At 39.2% G+C, this 18,563-nt stretch overlaps 1 protein-coding gene across 12 annotated transcripts in view; it reads right to left on the bottom strand.

Moving 5' to 3' along the window:
• The window catches only part of MBTD1 (mbt domain containing 1), a 35,722-nt gene extending 17,238 nt beyond the window's left edge, over positions 1-18,484 (bottom strand). The window contains exons 1-10 of one of the 12 annotated variants that reach the window (XM_053960688.1): positions 18,015-18,040; positions 16,598-16,645; positions 16,061-16,249; positions 10,320-10,521; positions 9,038-9,177; positions 8,348-8,462; positions 8,174-8,259; positions 2,552-2,669; positions 1,797-1,931; positions 1,254-1,342 (exon numbers count right to left, since the gene is read on the bottom strand). In XM_053960688.1, coding sequence (XP_053816663.1) covers positions 1,254-1,342; positions 1,797-1,931; positions 2,552-2,669; positions 8,174-8,259; positions 8,348-8,462; positions 9,038-9,177; positions 10,320-10,473 — 837 coding nt within the window. In that variant the 5' untranslated portion in view covers positions 10,474-10,521; positions 16,061-16,249; positions 16,598-16,645; positions 18,015-18,040. Of the gene's footprint in view, positions 1-1,253; positions 1,343-1,796; positions 1,932-2,551; positions 2,670-8,173; positions 8,260-8,347; positions 8,463-9,037; positions 9,178-10,319; positions 12,450-13,489; positions 13,627-16,060; positions 16,446-16,597; positions 17,720-18,014 lie in introns of those variants that run through there. The other 11 variants (XM_053960686.1, XM_053960689.1, XM_053960683.1 and 8 more) reach the window with 11 other exon arrangements.
• Positions 18,485-18,563: the final 79 nt, after the last annotated feature.

Genomic DNA, 18,563 nt, shown 5'->3' on the forward strand with positions numbered 1-18,563 from the left:
TATCCTCTGGTTTTCCATTTCCTGTATTTTATAGTACAGTATTGATGCAGTTGTCATTTAATTGAAGTACTTGTTAACCAACCTGGAGAAATGACACAAATTATTTGTCTTCTATTTCATTGTAACAAAATATTTCAGAAAACTAAGAACAGATCCTTCAATGCTTTAATTGTTTCAAGGTCATCTCTTAATATGAGCTACAATTCTCACAAAAATTCAAGGAACTTTCCATTGACATAATGGAAGTTTTTTCAGTTGTTAACAATGGGTGAAGTTACCTTGAGAAACAACTTTAACAAGAAAAATCTCACGATTTTTTGTTCTTGCTTTGTCATCCACTCAAAATACAACATTTTAAAAACAGGACTAAAATGCTTTATTTTAAGGCATGGAAAACAAACCTTCAACATAATTAAAGCTGGCCATTTACAAAAGTATTTCTTCATAATACACAAAAGAAAGGAAACAGATGTTAATATGCTTTGTGAAAACAGACTGTATTAAAAATCAGCATCTGTCACTTGCCATTTTCATTAACAACTCTCCAAAGGACTGAGATCTTACCATTTTAATTTGGCTTCTAACTGAGCCAATTTTTAAATAAAAATTAACGACTGCAGAAAGGCATTTTGGTTGGTTTTAAAACATTACAAGCAGTGTAAAACAACAAATTAAGTCCTATATTTCTACTAAGAACTATATACACCATCATCTCACAATATTGGCAAGTAAACTTCCAGCACACTATACACAGCTGCCACACCTGAAGACATGACTAAGACAGAAAGAAACCTAGTCCAGAGCAGGGAAAAAATACTAAGATTTAAAAGTATGATCTTCATTCCTTCTATATCCATGCTATGTTAACATATTCTGTTCCGTTTCTTGAAACAGTGCATAAAAAAATAATTCCTGAATTAGAAAAATCAGTTTTCATGTTTCTTAAATATCACAGGGTAACTCATGAGCACTTCTGGGTTTTCTGCAGATTTTTTAAATGGGGTATTTTAAAATAGACCAACTAGTTTTTACAGACAGCTATTCTTTCTAGAGCAAACAGTTTACCAAATACATACTGACAAGTGTGGACATAACTGCAGAAAGGATTCCAAAGAAAACTGTATCAAAGGGAAGAAACTACTGTACCTCCTTCACTGCAAGAGGAGCTAATGTGCCACTGTAAAATATTTCAGTTCTTCACACTGTGCTGCAGTTTTCTTTACAGAACATCATTGATACTGGGTCAGCCTTACCTTCTGAGAAAAGTCAGGAGGAAGTGTTTTGGCACCAGTAAGTCGTTTCACTAGAAAAGCTTTCCAGTTTGTGTATTTGTGTTGGATGGCTGTTGCAAATGAAGGTGAAAAAAATAAGTCACTGGTTTTTAATTGTGCCTGTTAGAGATAATATTAGAGTCTGGAATATGTAATGAAGAAATCCCAGATGACTATTAAAAAGCCTAGATGACAATAATGACAAAAAGCCTCTTTAGAGAATGAATGCTACCCAAGATTAAGTTTATGGGCCAGGGTAAAAAACTTAATAACAAAGTATAAATAAAATCAGTGCATGTTCCCACCACTGATTAGCAAACTGCTGCCACCCCAATCTTAAAAGCTTTGAGTCACATCAGATGGGCAACTCCAAGAAACATGGCATCTGTCAAAAGTTAAAATTATTAATTCATAACTGTTGAAAAAGTTGTTATGGTAAAAGAATATTTTGATATCTGGACCATGACCAAATTTAGTTTAATAAAGAGTCTTTGAAATGAGTCAGTAAAACTACTATTTACATACTTCGAGGAGGAACTAAAGGCTTCCCACTGGTTGCACACCAACCAACTGGATGGATGTCAGACCCACAAATGTTGCACCAGAAGTCAAGACTTGAATCATTTTCAAATCCTTCATATCTCAGCAGAGCATTGTAGCCTGAAAGAAAGTATCAAAAAAAAATACAATAATGAAACAAGATTATAAAATATGTATGAATATTTCTTGACCAATCATCATGTACATTACATTGGTTTTCTAAATATAATTTTTAATAGCAAGTTTTTTATAGCACATTTCTGGATGCTATTAATGCACAGAGTTGATTATTTTGATAAATGTGCATGTATTACCATGTAAGTAAATTTAAATAAGATTAAAATTCTTGAACTATAAACCTTTAGAAGTTGCACAAAAGAGGACAAAATTAATTATGCACAGTATCTGCTTTTTCATATCTTAGATCTGTAACCTTGAATTTCTAACTTTTTACCAAGAAAAGTGATTTGTATAATGAGGCTTCTTGACAGCTCATACTATGTCTCCTTTCTGTTCTGCACTGCTCTGAGGCAATATTAAAAAAACCAAACCAAGGATAGGCATTCTCAAGCATCACAGCAGCCAGTGTAGAGCAGTAACAGCACTACAATGTATAACCTACAGACACAGCTCTGCCAACCTGACCAGTGTCAGAATTACTCTCAACAGGTAAACACTGACTAAAGTACTTGATCTCACCACACAGTTCTTTTGATTAATTGCAACTAAAACACATTTACCTGCTAATTTTACAATTCCAGCTATCCAGAAGACTTTGGTAGGTAGGCTGCAGTCAGTGTTTGGAACCTCCACTCGCACTCCTTCTGCAATATCACCCCAGCAAGTCCCCATGGGTGCCTGTCAAGGTTGGGGTTAAAAAGTCATCAGCTCACCATGTGAAAATATTAATTTTTTGTTATCTCAGTGTGCTACAAGCAACTTAAAAAGACAAAACATTCAATATACATATAACAAACATATGGTTAGAAACCACTGTTTCTATGAGAACCTACTTTTGTTTTGATTTGACAACTATGCATAATACTGTAATCGTATCCAATTATTCCTGTGTATTTACTGAAAAAAAACCCCATAGTATTTCAAGTTTAAACAGCAGTTAATCACAAATTGTACATTCTCAAAGGTCAGTTTTATTCTATGATGTTTCAATTAGGAAGAAACTACTGATGTTAGTAAGAATGGTGGAAATCACTATGCAATTCTACTTGCAAGAAAATCATGGTACCTGTAAGCACAGACATCAAAACCTTTAAATTCTGCAAGTCATGCATACTGCTGGAAGAATACCTAAAAATTATTTCTTTAATCTATTCTGATGATTTATTATGGTGGGGTTTATTACCCACTGGTTCACATCCTCTCAGAGGAACAGGCTTTCACATCACCTGCAAGTGATCACTCCATGGAGCAGACAAAAAGAACAGAAGGCTCTGAGTGGCACCTTTTTAATGAACACCAGGAGGAAAGGCACAGCAAGATGCCTTACACTGTCCCATGTGAGGAATATGTTAGGAACAAGAAGGAATATCCACCTGATAAACTCGTAAGGGTTTGCAGAAGCTGGTGATAGAAATTACATTTAGTTTGCCATCTCTGGAAGAACATTTTGTTGAACAGAGCATAATGAAATGTCAGTCAAAGATGGTATTGTAGATAAGAGAATGCACAGTGCTGAAGAAACTAAATTCTTAACAGTAACTCAACCGAAGTTATATTGGTAACAAGTTAGAAAATTTCTCATTAAACAGTCTGCATTAAACTTGAGACTACCCAGGAGAGAGAGAGATTCATATTCTGGTTGTTTTATAACAACAGTCACATAAATGCTGAGAAAAATAATTTTTTATCAGTTCAGAGGTTACCCAGCTATCACTGGGACAACTGAAGGAGGGACCCTCCGGCTCGGCACTGTATCTCATTCACAAAGCTCTTCTCACCCAGAGAACTGAACCACTCAGTGCAAATAGCCTCCAACTCCAGAGAAGTTGAAGTGAAGAAATGTAGATTAATCCTGAATGACTGAAAATTACAATATTGGAATTTTGCTGGTAATCAGCAATTGCCATTAGCAGCACTAGAAGCTGAATTTATCTTAAAAAAAGGAAACCCTTCACTAGCTGAAGTATTTGAGGTTATACAAAACTTAAGGCTAGTTTCAACTCTTAAATTATGTAAGTATGCCAGTTTCTATTCTTGAAGCCTGGTCTCTTCATGTTCTGCTATGTCCCATCTACACCAGTCTAGACCACAGAGCTCTCTTCTGCCAACTGCAGCCAGAGAAAAATCCAACTGAAAAGATGATGGCTTATTTTCAAACACAAAATAGGTAGATACAACTTAAGTCCCATTCTGTGATCACTACCCTCCCTAAACTGGCATGTGTAGGTTTTTGAATGGAATTGAGGAAATAAACTTTTCAAACTGTGTATTTTAGCAAATCTTGTTGCCTGTAAAGAGATAAAGATGAGGCCAAACAATCAAAAATAACAGTGCTGACTAATGTCATAATCCAGCTGCACTGAAGTACATTTTATTGCCTGCTCATCTATTCAGTTGATTCAGAGAGAATGGTACATCAAAACACTTCTCCTGACATCAACCTACAATAGAAATTTCATTTCCAGAGCGTGGATTGGTATAGATGGAAATAGCAGAAAGTTAAATTTGTCCTTGTCTGTGAAAACATTGGTTCTGCTAGTTCTCCTACACCAATCCATATGGCTCACCCTTTCAAGAAGGAAGCCATCCTGTGCAGCATCACTGCTGAAATGTCAGACGATACTGTCCTGAGGGATGGTTTACAGCACACCTGCTACACTGCACTATCTTAGTCTCCTTCACTCATTAGGGATATTCTTGAAGCAGGAAGACCTGGATAAACCAGGGCTATGACAGCCATCTTCCTTCATCTCTCCTCTGTCTCATCTGATTAATCAATCAATGTTCGAAGAGCGCTTTTAAAAACTCAAAATGCACTAGAGAAGTGTTGAGTCTTACTTATCTGCTGGCTGGAAGGTGACTGCAGTCTGGATTGGCATAGTGTGAACTAGCAGAACCATCATTTACACGTAAGAACAAATTTACCTTTCAGACTCATGACGAAGAGATCCACTTCACATCACTCCCAAACAAGGAAGAGCTGGTTCCTGGCTTCCTGCTCCGGGACATGACCTGGAAGGGGTCTATCTGTGAGCACCAAGGGCCTTCTCTGCAAGGTAAGGTGCAGTCAGGAAGGGCCTGTTTGACAGGAGCACCTAAAGGCCAAGTATTCCACATATGCACCTGAATAAAGAGCTCACATGGCTTAAATAAGTGGCTTCTAGAGGTTTTGGATGGTATCAACACTGCCATTATTCCAGATTTTAAATTAAATCAGGATTTTAATGGCAAACCCTGATGGTGATGCTACCAATTCCTGAATTGTACGGAATGCTGAAACCTCGTGTGTAAGCAGTGCCCCAACAACAGGTAATGCCAGAGGAGAAAACATGCAAAACGCTTTAAACAAAAACCTTTAAAGCAGAATACTGCCACCCAGTGTAGCACCCTGGAAATGCTCCCTTAAATCACTGGATATAGTTTAAAAACAGATGAAATCAAGAGAATGAAAATATTTCAGCTCAGAATAAAATTCAGGTGGAAGAAAGAACTTCAGGAAATGTGCCACTCATTAGCAACAGAGTGAAAAGAAATAATTGCTCTTAATTGTGCATAAAATTTTCCAGTAAGTAGTACTGAGAAATTACTCAAACCACTGTAATCTGCTTTCAGTTGTAGGAATGGTTTGAACTAATAAAAGCAACTATAGAAAAGAGTAAAAAGTGTTTAGAGGAGAAAAAGTGAATGCAGGTCAGCAATGAGCTCACTGTATGTGACTAAGCTATAACTCAATATTAAGAACATTGAGTTTTTCTCCTTGCAGCAGCTACTGCTGTGTGCCTGATTAATGCAATTTGACAAAATAGAAAAAGAGGCTGCAAGGTGCACAAATGGGAATTCTGGCATTGTCATGGGCTTCCTGTAAGACATAAACCAAAGCAGGTCCCTACTTCAGCTTACTGAACACTGAAGTCACAGGCATGGCCACTCTATTGCTACTGAATTTCGTTACCGTTACTCAACACCTAAGTCTGGAATAAATGCAACATGCAAGCACAAAAAGCACATCAAAATACTTTGAAATTAATTCTTATCATAAAGAGAAAGAACTTCCCAAGATTTAGATACTTTAATTCTAAAATGTAGCTGTTTTAAATTGAAGAAGAAATAGCTTCCCAGGAAAAAAACAAAACCAGAAAAACTGATGTGCGAATTCGACATCAGACCTGAGATACTGAAGTATGCCAGGTTATTAAAAAAAACTAAGCAAAATCTCACATCACATAATTCCTTTAAATTTTTTTTAATATTGATCCTAATGTTCCCTATCAAATATCCATACAGATATACCCAGTATAACCAGTAAATTCAATATATTTTATTGAACAATGAATTTAAGGGTAGATATGTAATGATTTTACTGTCAACTCAAAACTTTGATCTTGAACAGAATAAGCTTTATATATTCCATCACACACATACAGGTGTATGAAATCCATAATATGGATGGTAAAGAAACATCAGCAAATACAAACTTTTACAAATCAAAGCAATACAGTATACAGAAAATAGCAATAATCTTTCCAGAAAGTCAAAAAGAATACCATTTAATTATCAATGGAGAGTGGGACAAAGAGAAGGACCTAACAAAAGAGCACTGATGTGTTTTTCAGATTCTGACTGGTCTAAATAATGTATTTTTCAAATAAATAATTACAGCAAAGTTAAATGCAAACCATACCCTTATAACACTAACTCATATCCATCAAAGAATTAGAAATCTCCAAAGAAAACTGCAGGATTTGCATTTTACTTGTATGAAAAAGGAAAATGAGGACAGAAAAGAAACAACTTTCAGGGTACTTGGTAGCACTGTGCCATTATCTTGTGAAAATTTTCGAGGTACAATGTGACCATGAGTGTGATCTTGGTTCACATTATTGGAGCACTGTGCAGCTGAGTGAATGAAGCAGTGAGAAACAAAGATACAACTGATTTTAATAAAATGTAACAACAGAGCATAATTTAGAAGTGATTTGACAATTGTAGCTGTCTCTAATAGAGGATGCCACCCACCCCGAGACATTTGTAGATACAATACCACAGCCCATGTTATCAAATGATACTTTTTGATATGGACTATGAAATCACTTATTACACGTACATAGCTGTGAAAGCAAAGTGCAAACATGCTGACTCAAGCATGTGGATTTGATACAAATTCCCCAAGTTCTCCTAATGCAAGGCTCTGTTCTGAGCAGTAGCTGAGGCCTCAGGGCATAAAGGGTACTATTCATGGAGTGCGAACTGCCAGAAGCCCTCAACTTCCACTGGTTTATGATCTGAGAGGGCTCAGCAGGAATTCCTAAGCTGGAAAGAAAATATTTCTCTTCTCTCTCATGGACAACTTCCATGAAGCAAAATGTTTGTTTTGATTACAACTTTCAGTACATAATTTAGAGCAAGACAAAAATTTTGCAATACAGTACACTTCAACTTCTCAAATGAAAAAATATGCTGAGAAAATACCTTCTGACAACTCTTTTACTTAAGAGACAGAGAGTACAGACAATATTTTAAATTGTCAGTCTAATGTCTAAATACTGGAATTTTATAAACACATTAAAGACAGATGGCCCTAAATATTTTCTACAACCCCTAATTTCCTCAGTTATTAAATAACGTATTTTTGTCTGAAACTTTTGAAACTCTAAAACAAAGAAAACCAACTTTTTAAATTTCGTATTTCTAAACAGCCTTAATTTTCCCTCATACTAGACTACCTGGCAGCATGACTGACAGGGAGAATCTGATTAAAAATTAAGAAAGAAAACCCCAAATCTAAATATGTAAAGAAAAGATCAGTCCAACACAATGGAACAAGCCTGACTTAATCTAAAAAGCCTTTTGTAACTGTTTTCAGTACAGCTTGACTTGGCAGGTTTGTAACTCTGCAGTACATGAGATGATTATGTGACTTGGACATAAGAAAAACAATTCTCAAGTACGTAAAGCCTTCCTTTTTGTTTAGGGAGTGTATATATGACGAAAGTAACTGATGGTGTTCAGAATGATTTTAAAGGACAGATAAATTATCTAAAAAGTAGTCATACTCACAATTATATTTCATAGATCATGAAAAATATTTGGACATGAATGTTTTGAAAAAATGAATTCAAGAACTTCCATGGACTCACTTATACACACACAGAGAAGGAAAGCACAAACTGTGAAATACTCACATGTTTAAAGCAGGTAACAGGAGCTGCTGTAAAGCTATTACTATTGATGTAGTTACCCCAGCTGAAACCTTCCACAGGGACAGCTGCTAAGGGAAAGTTATTTCAGTTAGGAAGCTGCTCATGAAGCACAAATCTTTCAGTGTTTTTGTTTCAGCTCCATTTATATGCTGTTACCTGCTTTTGTCTTTGCCTGGTTTTGTAAAGTTGCTTGGTACTGGGCATATGCTGCTAATTTAGCCACTAAGGGCTGTTTTTGTAGAACTTTAGCCTTCTTTGTTGGAGGTTTACCCTAAAAAAAAAAAAAAAAAAAAAACAACCCAAGTAAATAACACCTTTCTAAACTCTCGTCAGGAAATACCCACACGTCTGCAGCTATCTTTGACAGATTTAAACTAAAATCAGAAGTACACAGAGACTAAGTATCACACATGCATTTTTAAATAAATTTAAAAACCAGTAGTAAGGAGTGTCCAAAAGATGACTTTTGTACTACTATCCCAACTTGAACAGCACTATAGATTCACTGTTGTTTACCTGAAAAAAAGGTATCTCTTAAAAGCAGGTCAAAAGGCAGAACTTTTAATCTAACTCATAGCAATGCAATTCCTTGGCATTTGTTGCAATGAATTTGAGACAAGTTATAATGATATTTCTTGACATTTATCTTTTCTTGAATACTCAAACATGCCTGGATGATTACTTGATTAATACTTTAAATCAATGGACATATACCTATTTTGCAACTCTATAAAGAAAACCCTCAAACCCAAGAAAACTGATCTTAAAACATGCAGCCATCTGTACAAATACACAATTTCACCACCAGAGACGACAGAAAGGATGTAAAGAAAACGGTGTCTGTACCGCTACCTGAAGCCTGGCCAGAATGCTGGCCTTCTTGGAATTGGAGGAATAGCTTCTGGAGCACGACACGCTGCAGAAGCGCTTGGTTTTAGAGTAAAAAGCATCCCGGACACCAACCATCCCACACATCTCACATGTAGCTAATCAGAGGAGAGAAAAAAAAACTCAAAATATTAAGAATGTAGTTAAAATCACAGTAAAAATTCAGAACATAGAGGACAGAATGAACGTCCTGGAGGTGGTACCATCAAACAGTTTCTGAGGGTTTGACCCCAAAGAAAATTGCACAGGAAAAAAATTTAAAACACCACCACTAATATCAGTGAAACAGTAAGAACCTCAAGTTCACTGGTGAAACAGTGCCTCTTTCTGCTCCCTATTAATTTCACCCCCGGTGCAAGTGAATGGCCCAGCTAAATCAGCTCAAGCTGATTTTTGGTTTTTCATTGTTCTCAAGGAAGCATCTGCTTTGAAGCTGGGCTTGCCAATCTTGGTTTCCGCTAAATATTTAATACTTCCAACCTGAAATAAAACCAGATCTACTGTCTGATTAATAACTTAGTATATCCGAAATACTCCAGCCCACCAGTGTTTTTTTTTTTTTTCTGGCTAGAATCATGTTTCAGAGATGGACAGCATCACCCACAGTGTATATGGGTCTGTAAGACTCAGAGACCAACTAATGCCAGTGAGACAACACCCAAAGTCTGCCCAGAGAGAGCTCTACACTAATCACCTGGATTTCACATAAAATATTTTTCCCTGATAAAAGAAATCTTCCCTTTCAATTTATTTTCCTAGTATCCTCCATCTCACAGCTAGTGAGGAGTGAACAGGTATACACTAACAGGGTTTATACAGTAGCAGTAATGAAGTTTTCCTAGTATAGGAAGAAATATTTAAACGTATTGTACGTGTAACATAAAGGGCAGAGAGAAGGCATGCCCTGGCATAGATAGAACACACTGATACTGTCCTCAAGCTCCAAGAATAAAACCAATGCACATGAGAACACACACGTGCATGTGTAAACACAACACATTTGACAGGAGGGCAGATGTTCCCATACTATTTCTTCCCTGTCAGCAGGATTCAAACCCTCTCTTATTTCAGTTTAGCAGAACCCAAAGAATTCCCCGTCCCAAAATTAACCAACCCCAACCCTTTAGCTGCTTTGGTCCCTTTTCAGTGGGACCAACATTTGGGATGGGACCCTCACAACCCAGCATAGGCTAAAATCCATCAATATCCAACTCCTTGCACTCACATAGTAGATACTTACCCATGCCAGATTTGCCATCTGGATAAGTATAAACTTGCCCATTGTTCTTGATAATTGGGAGACTGGACGGCAAAGGAGCAACCTCCTCCTCACTTTCATCTGAACTGGAGCTGCTGCTGGTGTCCTCACTACAACTATCATAACCGTCAAACATCCCGAACGAGTCTTGGCGTTTCCTTTCCACTCGGGAACTATGTTCTGTCTAAAAATTAAAAATAACCAAACAACAAAAAAAACCCAAATAATAGCAGAATGTTCTGAATGGAAAGATTTCAAAGTCAAGCTTAAAAAGTTTCACAGGTCAGTCTTCAAAAGCAGATATTCTAAGGCACTGCTGTATCAGCACAGACATGAGCCATGTATTGCCAATTACATGAGCATTGGTATAATCAAAACTGGCCAATTTTTGGTGTTGTGATATACAGAAAGAAAAAAATCTATCTCATGATCCACTGAGAATACACAGGAGCCATCCATACATATAATTTCCTGGGTATCTTTAGAGTTCATTAAGTCTGATGAGCTGAACACTGACAGCCACACTGATCTTCTATGCAAATGAGCACATTCCAGATGGCTGCAGCCAATTCCACTAAAATTCTTTCATTTGAGAAAGCTGGGCAGAGAAAAGACAGTTCAATCAAGAAGGCACTTATACCACAGCAAAAGGAATGAGAGGCTCTCTGCTCTTATTGGCTTGTGGGGTTATCCATAAATCACTTAGCTCCCCTATGATTCCGTGACTCCCGTGTGAAGCAGGAACACCTCTCCAGCTCACAGGGCTGTTCAGAGGATTAATACATTAACCATTATGAAGAGCTCAGTTACTATGGCAATAGGGTCTGTACAAATGCTGAAAGAGAGAAAGGTGACTAATTTGCCACTGTCATATACAAAAAACTTGTTACATAATAGTTTTTCTATAATAAAAAAATCTGAAGTAGGATAAAACCACACAATTTTACAGAAGGCATGACAGTTAAGCAATTTCCCGCAAAGACAGGAAAGAAACAAGAGATTAACTGATGTACTTTTTCTGAGGCACATCCATCAAATGCATTTTGATAGAGTGACAGTTTTCATTTATTAATATCTTACACAGCTCTATTGAAACAAGACTACGCCTATGTGAGCTGCCCTCATTAAGCTAAAAAAACATTTTATGTTTCATATTATTTCCATAATCTTAGTATCTACTAAGTTTGGGAGGAAATAAATAAAGAGAAAACAAAGAAATTCTATAATAAAAGCACCAGTAGGGGAGTGAAGTATAGGCAAGAAAATAAGAAAAATTAAGAAAGCCTTTGGCTCAACTTCCTTTTCCAAGAGATAATTTTATTTAAAAGTCAGTGCAGAAAAAGTAATGTGATTGGGCTTTTCCTTCTTAAATTGCATTTGGATTCATAGCTTCAAGATTTCATCACAATTTCCCAAATCCCTTTCCTAGAGCATATGCCTGAACATCTTTATTGTTTGATCTCATTCAAGCCTTTTTCTGCCATGCTGTGCCTTTATTATAATATATTCTACTTTGCAATCTAAATAAATCCAGTTACGGAAGAATTTCCTAATAGGTACAAGGGAAAACTGATTTCCACACTGTCCCAAAGCAATTATTTAAGAAAAATATTCTCCAGAAACCCAGTAAGCACAAAAGGTTATGCAATAAGGCAAACACTTTAAACACACTTACAGTAGTTCTGAAACAAAACAACCAAGTCAGTATAATGTTAATTATGAATGTACTCTCCAGCCAAAAAAAAAATATATTGTATTAAATCAAATTTAGGATAGGGCATAACCTGACAACTTCCTCAAGGCACTGAAACCAGCCCATGGGATTGTTAGAGGAAACACTGAGCCATAGCAGACAAAACCCAGCCCTGACCCATGCTGTCAGCAGTGTCACCTGTCCCATCTGCTGTCAACATGCATGACCAGTGGCTTGTTTGTGTGTGCACATGTGTGCAGCTTAAGTTAGAAGATGAGCACAACATCGCCATGGATACAGTGTCCTGCCAACACTGCCAGGATTTTCAGAGTAGAAAATGAAAACTAGTCATCTTCCTCAAGATTTCAGGAACTCCTTAATATCTCACAGTATTTAAGTTCTCTTCACCACAGTCTCTGCTAAGATATAAATTGTGATTTCGTATGAACCATTCCCAGCAGTACTACCAAAGCACTGTGATGCTTAGAAGGTTTTATGGACAGATACTTGTGGTGTTTCAAAGCCCAGTGAAGGATCTCCCTCTTCATGTCCTCATCCTCTAAGACAGCTAGTCCAATTTCACTAAGAGACTAGGGCCTCATCCTATACCAAGGAGTGATTTTATGGCCTCAGCCCTCTTATGGAGGCTGTAAAAGCCTGTCTCAGGATATCCTCTTCCCACTCCAGACTGGAGAACCCTGGACCTATAGGGTCGTAACTTTGCTCAGTGGTCTTAAATGCTGTTGCCACTCAGAAGGAATTGAAGTGCAGCCCATTCCCAGTCCCTCCAACTCCCCATGCCAGCTCTGCTCCTACTGCCAGGGAAGGTGGAAGAACTGGGAAGCTGGGGGCAAGGTGAAGGACCAGAAGCTGAAGCACAGGGCAAGGTGACCACAACAGTGCACCTGGATTTTTGTTGTTCTTTTGCATCACTTCCATTTAGTATCTCACTATCACTGCTAAGCTCTCTTTGCCAAAATATCCACAGATGGGAAGGAAAACAGCTTCTCTTTGTAAATGGAAAGTTGGGCGCTCAATTAGGAAAAATCATTCTTCAGTTTTATACAACTTCAAAAGTAGCAATCATCAAGTTTTTGAGTTTAACTACACTGTCAAAACAAACCTCACATATCACCTTTCTATTTACTTAATATTCAGACAAACTGTTCCAATTCAAAATTATTGAATACCAAATCTGCAACTGAAATCAATAATTTTGCTTATAATTTTAAAATAATACTGTAGTTTTTTATAAAAAATTTGTATCCCAGCTCTTGCCAGATAATTCATGCAGGACATTCTTAATGTTAATTTGTAGTTCTTACCTCGATTGCAATTGGGGAAACTACTCAAAATGTTTTGTGAGATTTCAAAAAGGTAGAGTTTGCAGGGAAAAAAACCAGCAAAATACTTCATACATAAAAGGAGGTAAAAGTTAGGGAAGATGATATACAAATACCTGTGCTGGAATTTTGTTGGAACAGATCAAAACACTTCTATTTTGATAATAAACACCACAGAGGTTCTTTTTAATCCATGTTGAAACACAGCATTTGTAGGAAAAAAAGTGAACAAGAGGAAGCTTTGATAACCCTTCCTGCAGAATTCAGACGAACAAAAGAAAAGGAGCTCTAACATCTGGAAGTGAAAAAAGTAGGAGCATTGCTTGAATTCAAAGGTCAAAGACACATCCTTACAAAAAGGACAATGTATGCCTCAAACAGAATTATAACCAAGATAAAGCAGTGGCTTTGGTACAGCAGCCTGCAATTTCTGCTGAGTTCTTGCTAACTGGTTCCACCTTTTTCTTTTAAAAAGTACGTACAAAATTTCCCCCTTTCTGATTTTCTAGGACCTCTATCTTTTTCTAGAAGCTCTCAACCATCTCATCAACAGTTCCTGAAGTGCTGGTGGCCTCTAATACCCTATGGTGAACTTCATTAGAGATACCAGGAAATTGGAACCATCTACTTTATGCACACATTCTCTCTCCCTTTGTTGTTATCCCTCCTATCTTTGGAAAAGGCAAAAGGAGAACCCAGGAATGACAGATCAAAGAGCCTCATCTAATCCCTGGTGAGGTAACAGAACAAGCAATGTTGGAAGTCATTTCTAGCCATATGAAGGACAAGCATTTCTTGACAAGTCCTTTTAGGCTTCACAGATGACAGCAACACCTTGTCTGTCTGAAGCACCATCTCCCCACAGCAGCTGCAGGTCCTTGGAGTCAAAACGAGGTGGGCAAAAAAAAAAACCCCAACCGTTAAATCAACATAAAGCCAGCTTCCTACTCTTCAAAGCTGGACTTAGCACTAAAAATTATGCTGAGGAGATTGTCTTTTCCTCAAAACACAACCAACCCAAACCGTATTCAACTTCTAACAAAACAGGGACCAGCCTCCTGTCTATCCACAGAAACTGCTTGGAGCAGGAGCCTGGCTTGCTATAAAACAGAACCTCGCAGCTGGTTAATGCCAAAAGAGCAGCAGCTTGAGTAACTACTCCACTAATAGAGTCTATCTGTACATTAAGCAGAAGTAATGCACAAACAAAAGAACGAGACAAACTTTCAGGCATTCTGGCTAAGGCTTATTTTCCTAATAAGATTACTCCTTCCTCAACAGAGGTTTTCAGTCAGAGCACTGTGAAATGTGTCATGAACAGCACTGGCAAATTACCCCATACTGTTTGCTTGGGGCTGGGGGGCAGGGGGGTGGGGGGGGAATTCTTGCATACTTTTCTTTATTGAAGGGATGGGTGGAGAAAGGAACCCTTAAGAACTGCTTTCTTATTCTGCCCAACTTCCCATTTTCCTATTCTTCCCCTCCTCCCTGTGAATACTTGACAACAGAATATTTTTAAGAAATACTCTTAATTAAGCATTACATAAGGCAAATGGTATAAAAAAGAACATAGAAAGAACATAGTTGAGGAAACTGGTTTCCCTGAGAGCAGGAAGGCAACTCTAAACAAATAAGAAAATAACCAGTTTCTCACTCTAAATATATATTTTAATATACATATATATACACACACATTGAATTTGATCAACACATTATAGCATACATTCTTTGAATTTAGTAACTACTCTTACCACACAAAAAAATGGGCACAAAGGGTGAGCAATCCATAGCAAAACCAGAAATCATTTCATGTTATTTAGACTTCAAACACTTACTTAGGAAATGGCTTTAGTGTCTTGATGAAGACTATGCTCAACCATTGGCAAAATTTATGCAAAAGAGTTTTGAAGGTAAGAACTTGCAAGAAAAACACCCCATTATTGTATAACCAAACCTATTGACCCCGGGTAAGCGAAGCTGGCCACAGGAAGAAGATCCAGAACAACCACAGAAAGGTTTCAAACTACTCCAAATGGTTGTTGTTACTTTGTAATTAAATCTGGGGTTTGAACTCAGAATGGCAGTAATTTGGAGCTTGGAGTACAAGAGCTGTAGCTCAGCAAAGGTACAGCAGCACTTCAACAGAGGCATCACTTCCTATATTCAGTTCCAACCCTCCCAAACAGGACAGAACTATGCACAGATGGGTCAACAAGGTCAACAATGAGGTCACTACAACCTTCAAGCCAAGGGTCTGTCATAAGACAGATTTAGTTTAATCACATATCCTTAATGGATCCAAGGGTATTTCCAAGTTAAACTTAAATTTGATGCATAGGCTTTGTTTCCAATAGTTCATTGATGCTTTATGCTACAAACTTAGTTTCAGCTCTGGATGTTAAGGAAACACTACAATAGAACTATTTTATTACAACTCTTCTGAATGCAAGTTGGCCAAAACAATTTACAGTAGAATAGTAGCTTGTCCCTATAGAACTGAGTTGTGTTCTGAGGCCTAATTGTGCCTCAGAACATGACCAAAAAAGAAAATTCAAACATGGTACCAATTTAAAGAAAACACACTTTCAGCTTTCATTAAAAACAAACAAAGACCCCCAAAACTAAACATCTTGGGATTCCTGGAAATCAGAACCAACCAAACTTACTTTTTTATATAAGCAACTCACCTCTATCTGGAAATGTGCCTTCCACTCTTATTATAAGTAAAATCTCTGCTGGAAAATTACAGAAATGTTTTTTCCTGTCTCTTCATTTGCTATGTATGACAGCATTTTGTCTGAAGCCAGTTTCTGCTGTTTGTCAATGGTTTTGTCCATAGCCTCTTCCCCAGGGGGTTTCACACAAGAGGGGAGACTCTTTCATAAAAAAATATATCACATTAGCAGGAAATTTTGGAGGGGGGGTGTGATGATTAATCTGTGAAATATCTGAGTTTTGACAAAACTAAAAATCTGTTACAAACTCTATTATGTTTCTACAAAGCCCTTACAGGAGTATCAGGAAGAGGCAAATATTTCACTTTAAACACTGTGTTACCATTAAAACAAACAAACAAACCCCCAAATAAAATAACAAATTTAAATGTAAAGAACCCCAAAACCACCACCAACCCAAACCCAAAGTCTTCAACACCTGAATTCATTCCATGTGCTCAGAGCCAGGTTCAGCAAAGGACCCCACATCCCCAGAGTATACCAACTTACCTGAGAAATGAAGGAATGCAGTAGTGGTTTGCAGAAGATATGAAAAGCCTTGCAAAATTAAATCAAATTTTAGAAGGTAAGAGAAATGAAAGCCAATAAGAGGGAACTCTTGTGCACGTTACCACTGCTGCCAGAGGCACCTTGTTCTTTAGGGAACAGCGAAGGGAACTCTTACTTCCAGTTTGCAATCTTTCTGCATGTGCACAAGCTCACATATTCTCAAGAACAACACCTAAACTGTTTCTAGGAGACAAGATCCCTCTGCATAGTTTCCTACAGCCTACATTACATGCTTCCTCAAAATGATGCCTAGGCTGAAAAAATTAGTAAAGACAATTAACCTGCCAAGTTTTATTGCCTTCTTAAGGGAATATATTATTTTAGTTCTCATTGAAGGCTCCAGATCAGACTCTCATAGCCTTAATCCATTCCATTTAAGTCAAAATCAAACTGTTGAATACAATTAATAGGTCAATGCAGGTCCTAAAACCTGCAAAATAATTTTAATTTAAAATACAAGAGATTACCCTTCAGCTTTCAGTTTTGACTAGGTTTAGATTTAGAAAATCACAACAGTTACCAGTCACATTTTAAAATAAATTGCTTTTTCACACACAGAATTTTTCACTGTAATCAGCATATGCTTTGTAGTAAGGGCTTCTAATTTTCAGAGCCACGCCAGGCAGAAATTGCTACAGTTTCAAACATTTCCATCAACAACTTGAAAGTGAAACTGGTTTCACGAGTTTACTACTCTTCACAAAAAGAACAAAACCTCAACATCAGAAGTCATAAAAATTGCACGGAGTGGGGGGGAAGCGCCGCAAAGAATTCAAAACTTTTGAAGCGCTGATAATAAAGAAAACTCTCCAGCACTTAACATGACCACACTGGAAAACTGAACTTTAAAGACTGGAACTACGGGAGGAAGTTGCTGAAACCCGGCACTACAGCGAAGCAGGGGGAGAAGCAGATCGAGCGCTCCCGCGAAAAGCTGAAACTTTTCTCCGAGGCAGGAGAAAAGAGGGGCGAAGGACAAAACCCGACCCCGTACAGCCGGGCCGCAACAAAGGGGTACAGCCGTGCCGCTCCCACGTGCCCTGGCCAGACGCCCCCGCAGCTCCCCAGGACCCTCCGTGAGCAGCAGCGCCGGCCCGGCCCCTGGAGCCCCCGCCCCGGGTGGGCACAACCCCCCGCACCCCGCGGGGCCATCCCGCAACACCCGGGGATATCCCCGACTTCCTCCCACACACTGCGGCGCCGCCTCCCCCCACATGGGCACCAAGGATCGCTCAGCTCCCGCCCCCGACTCAGCCCGCGCCGCTCTCCTTCCCCCCCCCCCCCCCCCCCCCTGCCCAGGGGCTGGAGCTTCCGCGGGGCTGCTGCGGCCGCACCACCCGCGGGCTCCGGTACTCACCAGCTCCTTTGTGTTTTCCATCAGGCCCTCATGGGCAGGAGCCGCCTGCTGCCTCTGCGCGCTCGCCCCAGGGACTCGGGCGCTGCAAGTGCCCGGGGCCGGGGCTGGGCCCGGCGGGGGGGGGACAGGCCGGGCAGTTTAGTCCCTCCGAGCGCCGGGGACCGACCAGGACCGACTGCAGCCGCCGGTACATCAACAACACGAACACACAGCTGCGCAGGCGCGGACACGCCCCCGCCGGGATCGGGCTGCGCGGAGCGGCCCCACTGCCATGTTCCTCCCCCCTCTGGGCGAATTCATTCGTTACCGGGGATGGGCGCTCCGCGCCAAGGCAGGGAGTGCGGGGCGTAAGAGCAGCCGTGTCCCCCAGCGAGTGGCGGCGCGCACGGGAGGTCCCGGTGAGGGGCCGATGAGCAGCCGGTGAGGGACGCGTGTTGCCTCCGGGGTCGGGGATTTCCCCCCCCCGCAGGCTCACAATGGCGCGGCCCAGCTGGGCTGCGTCACGTGGACCTCGGGGTGGGCGGGAAGCTGGGGCAAAGGGAGGTGAAA

This window comes from Vidua chalybeata, chromosome 19 (assembly GCF_026979565.1).
Source record: "Vidua chalybeata isolate OUT-0048 chromosome 19, bVidCha1 merged haplotype, whole genome shotgun sequence".
Classification (NCBI taxonomy): domain Eukaryota; kingdom Metazoa; phylum Chordata; class Aves; order Passeriformes; family Viduidae; genus Vidua; species Vidua chalybeata.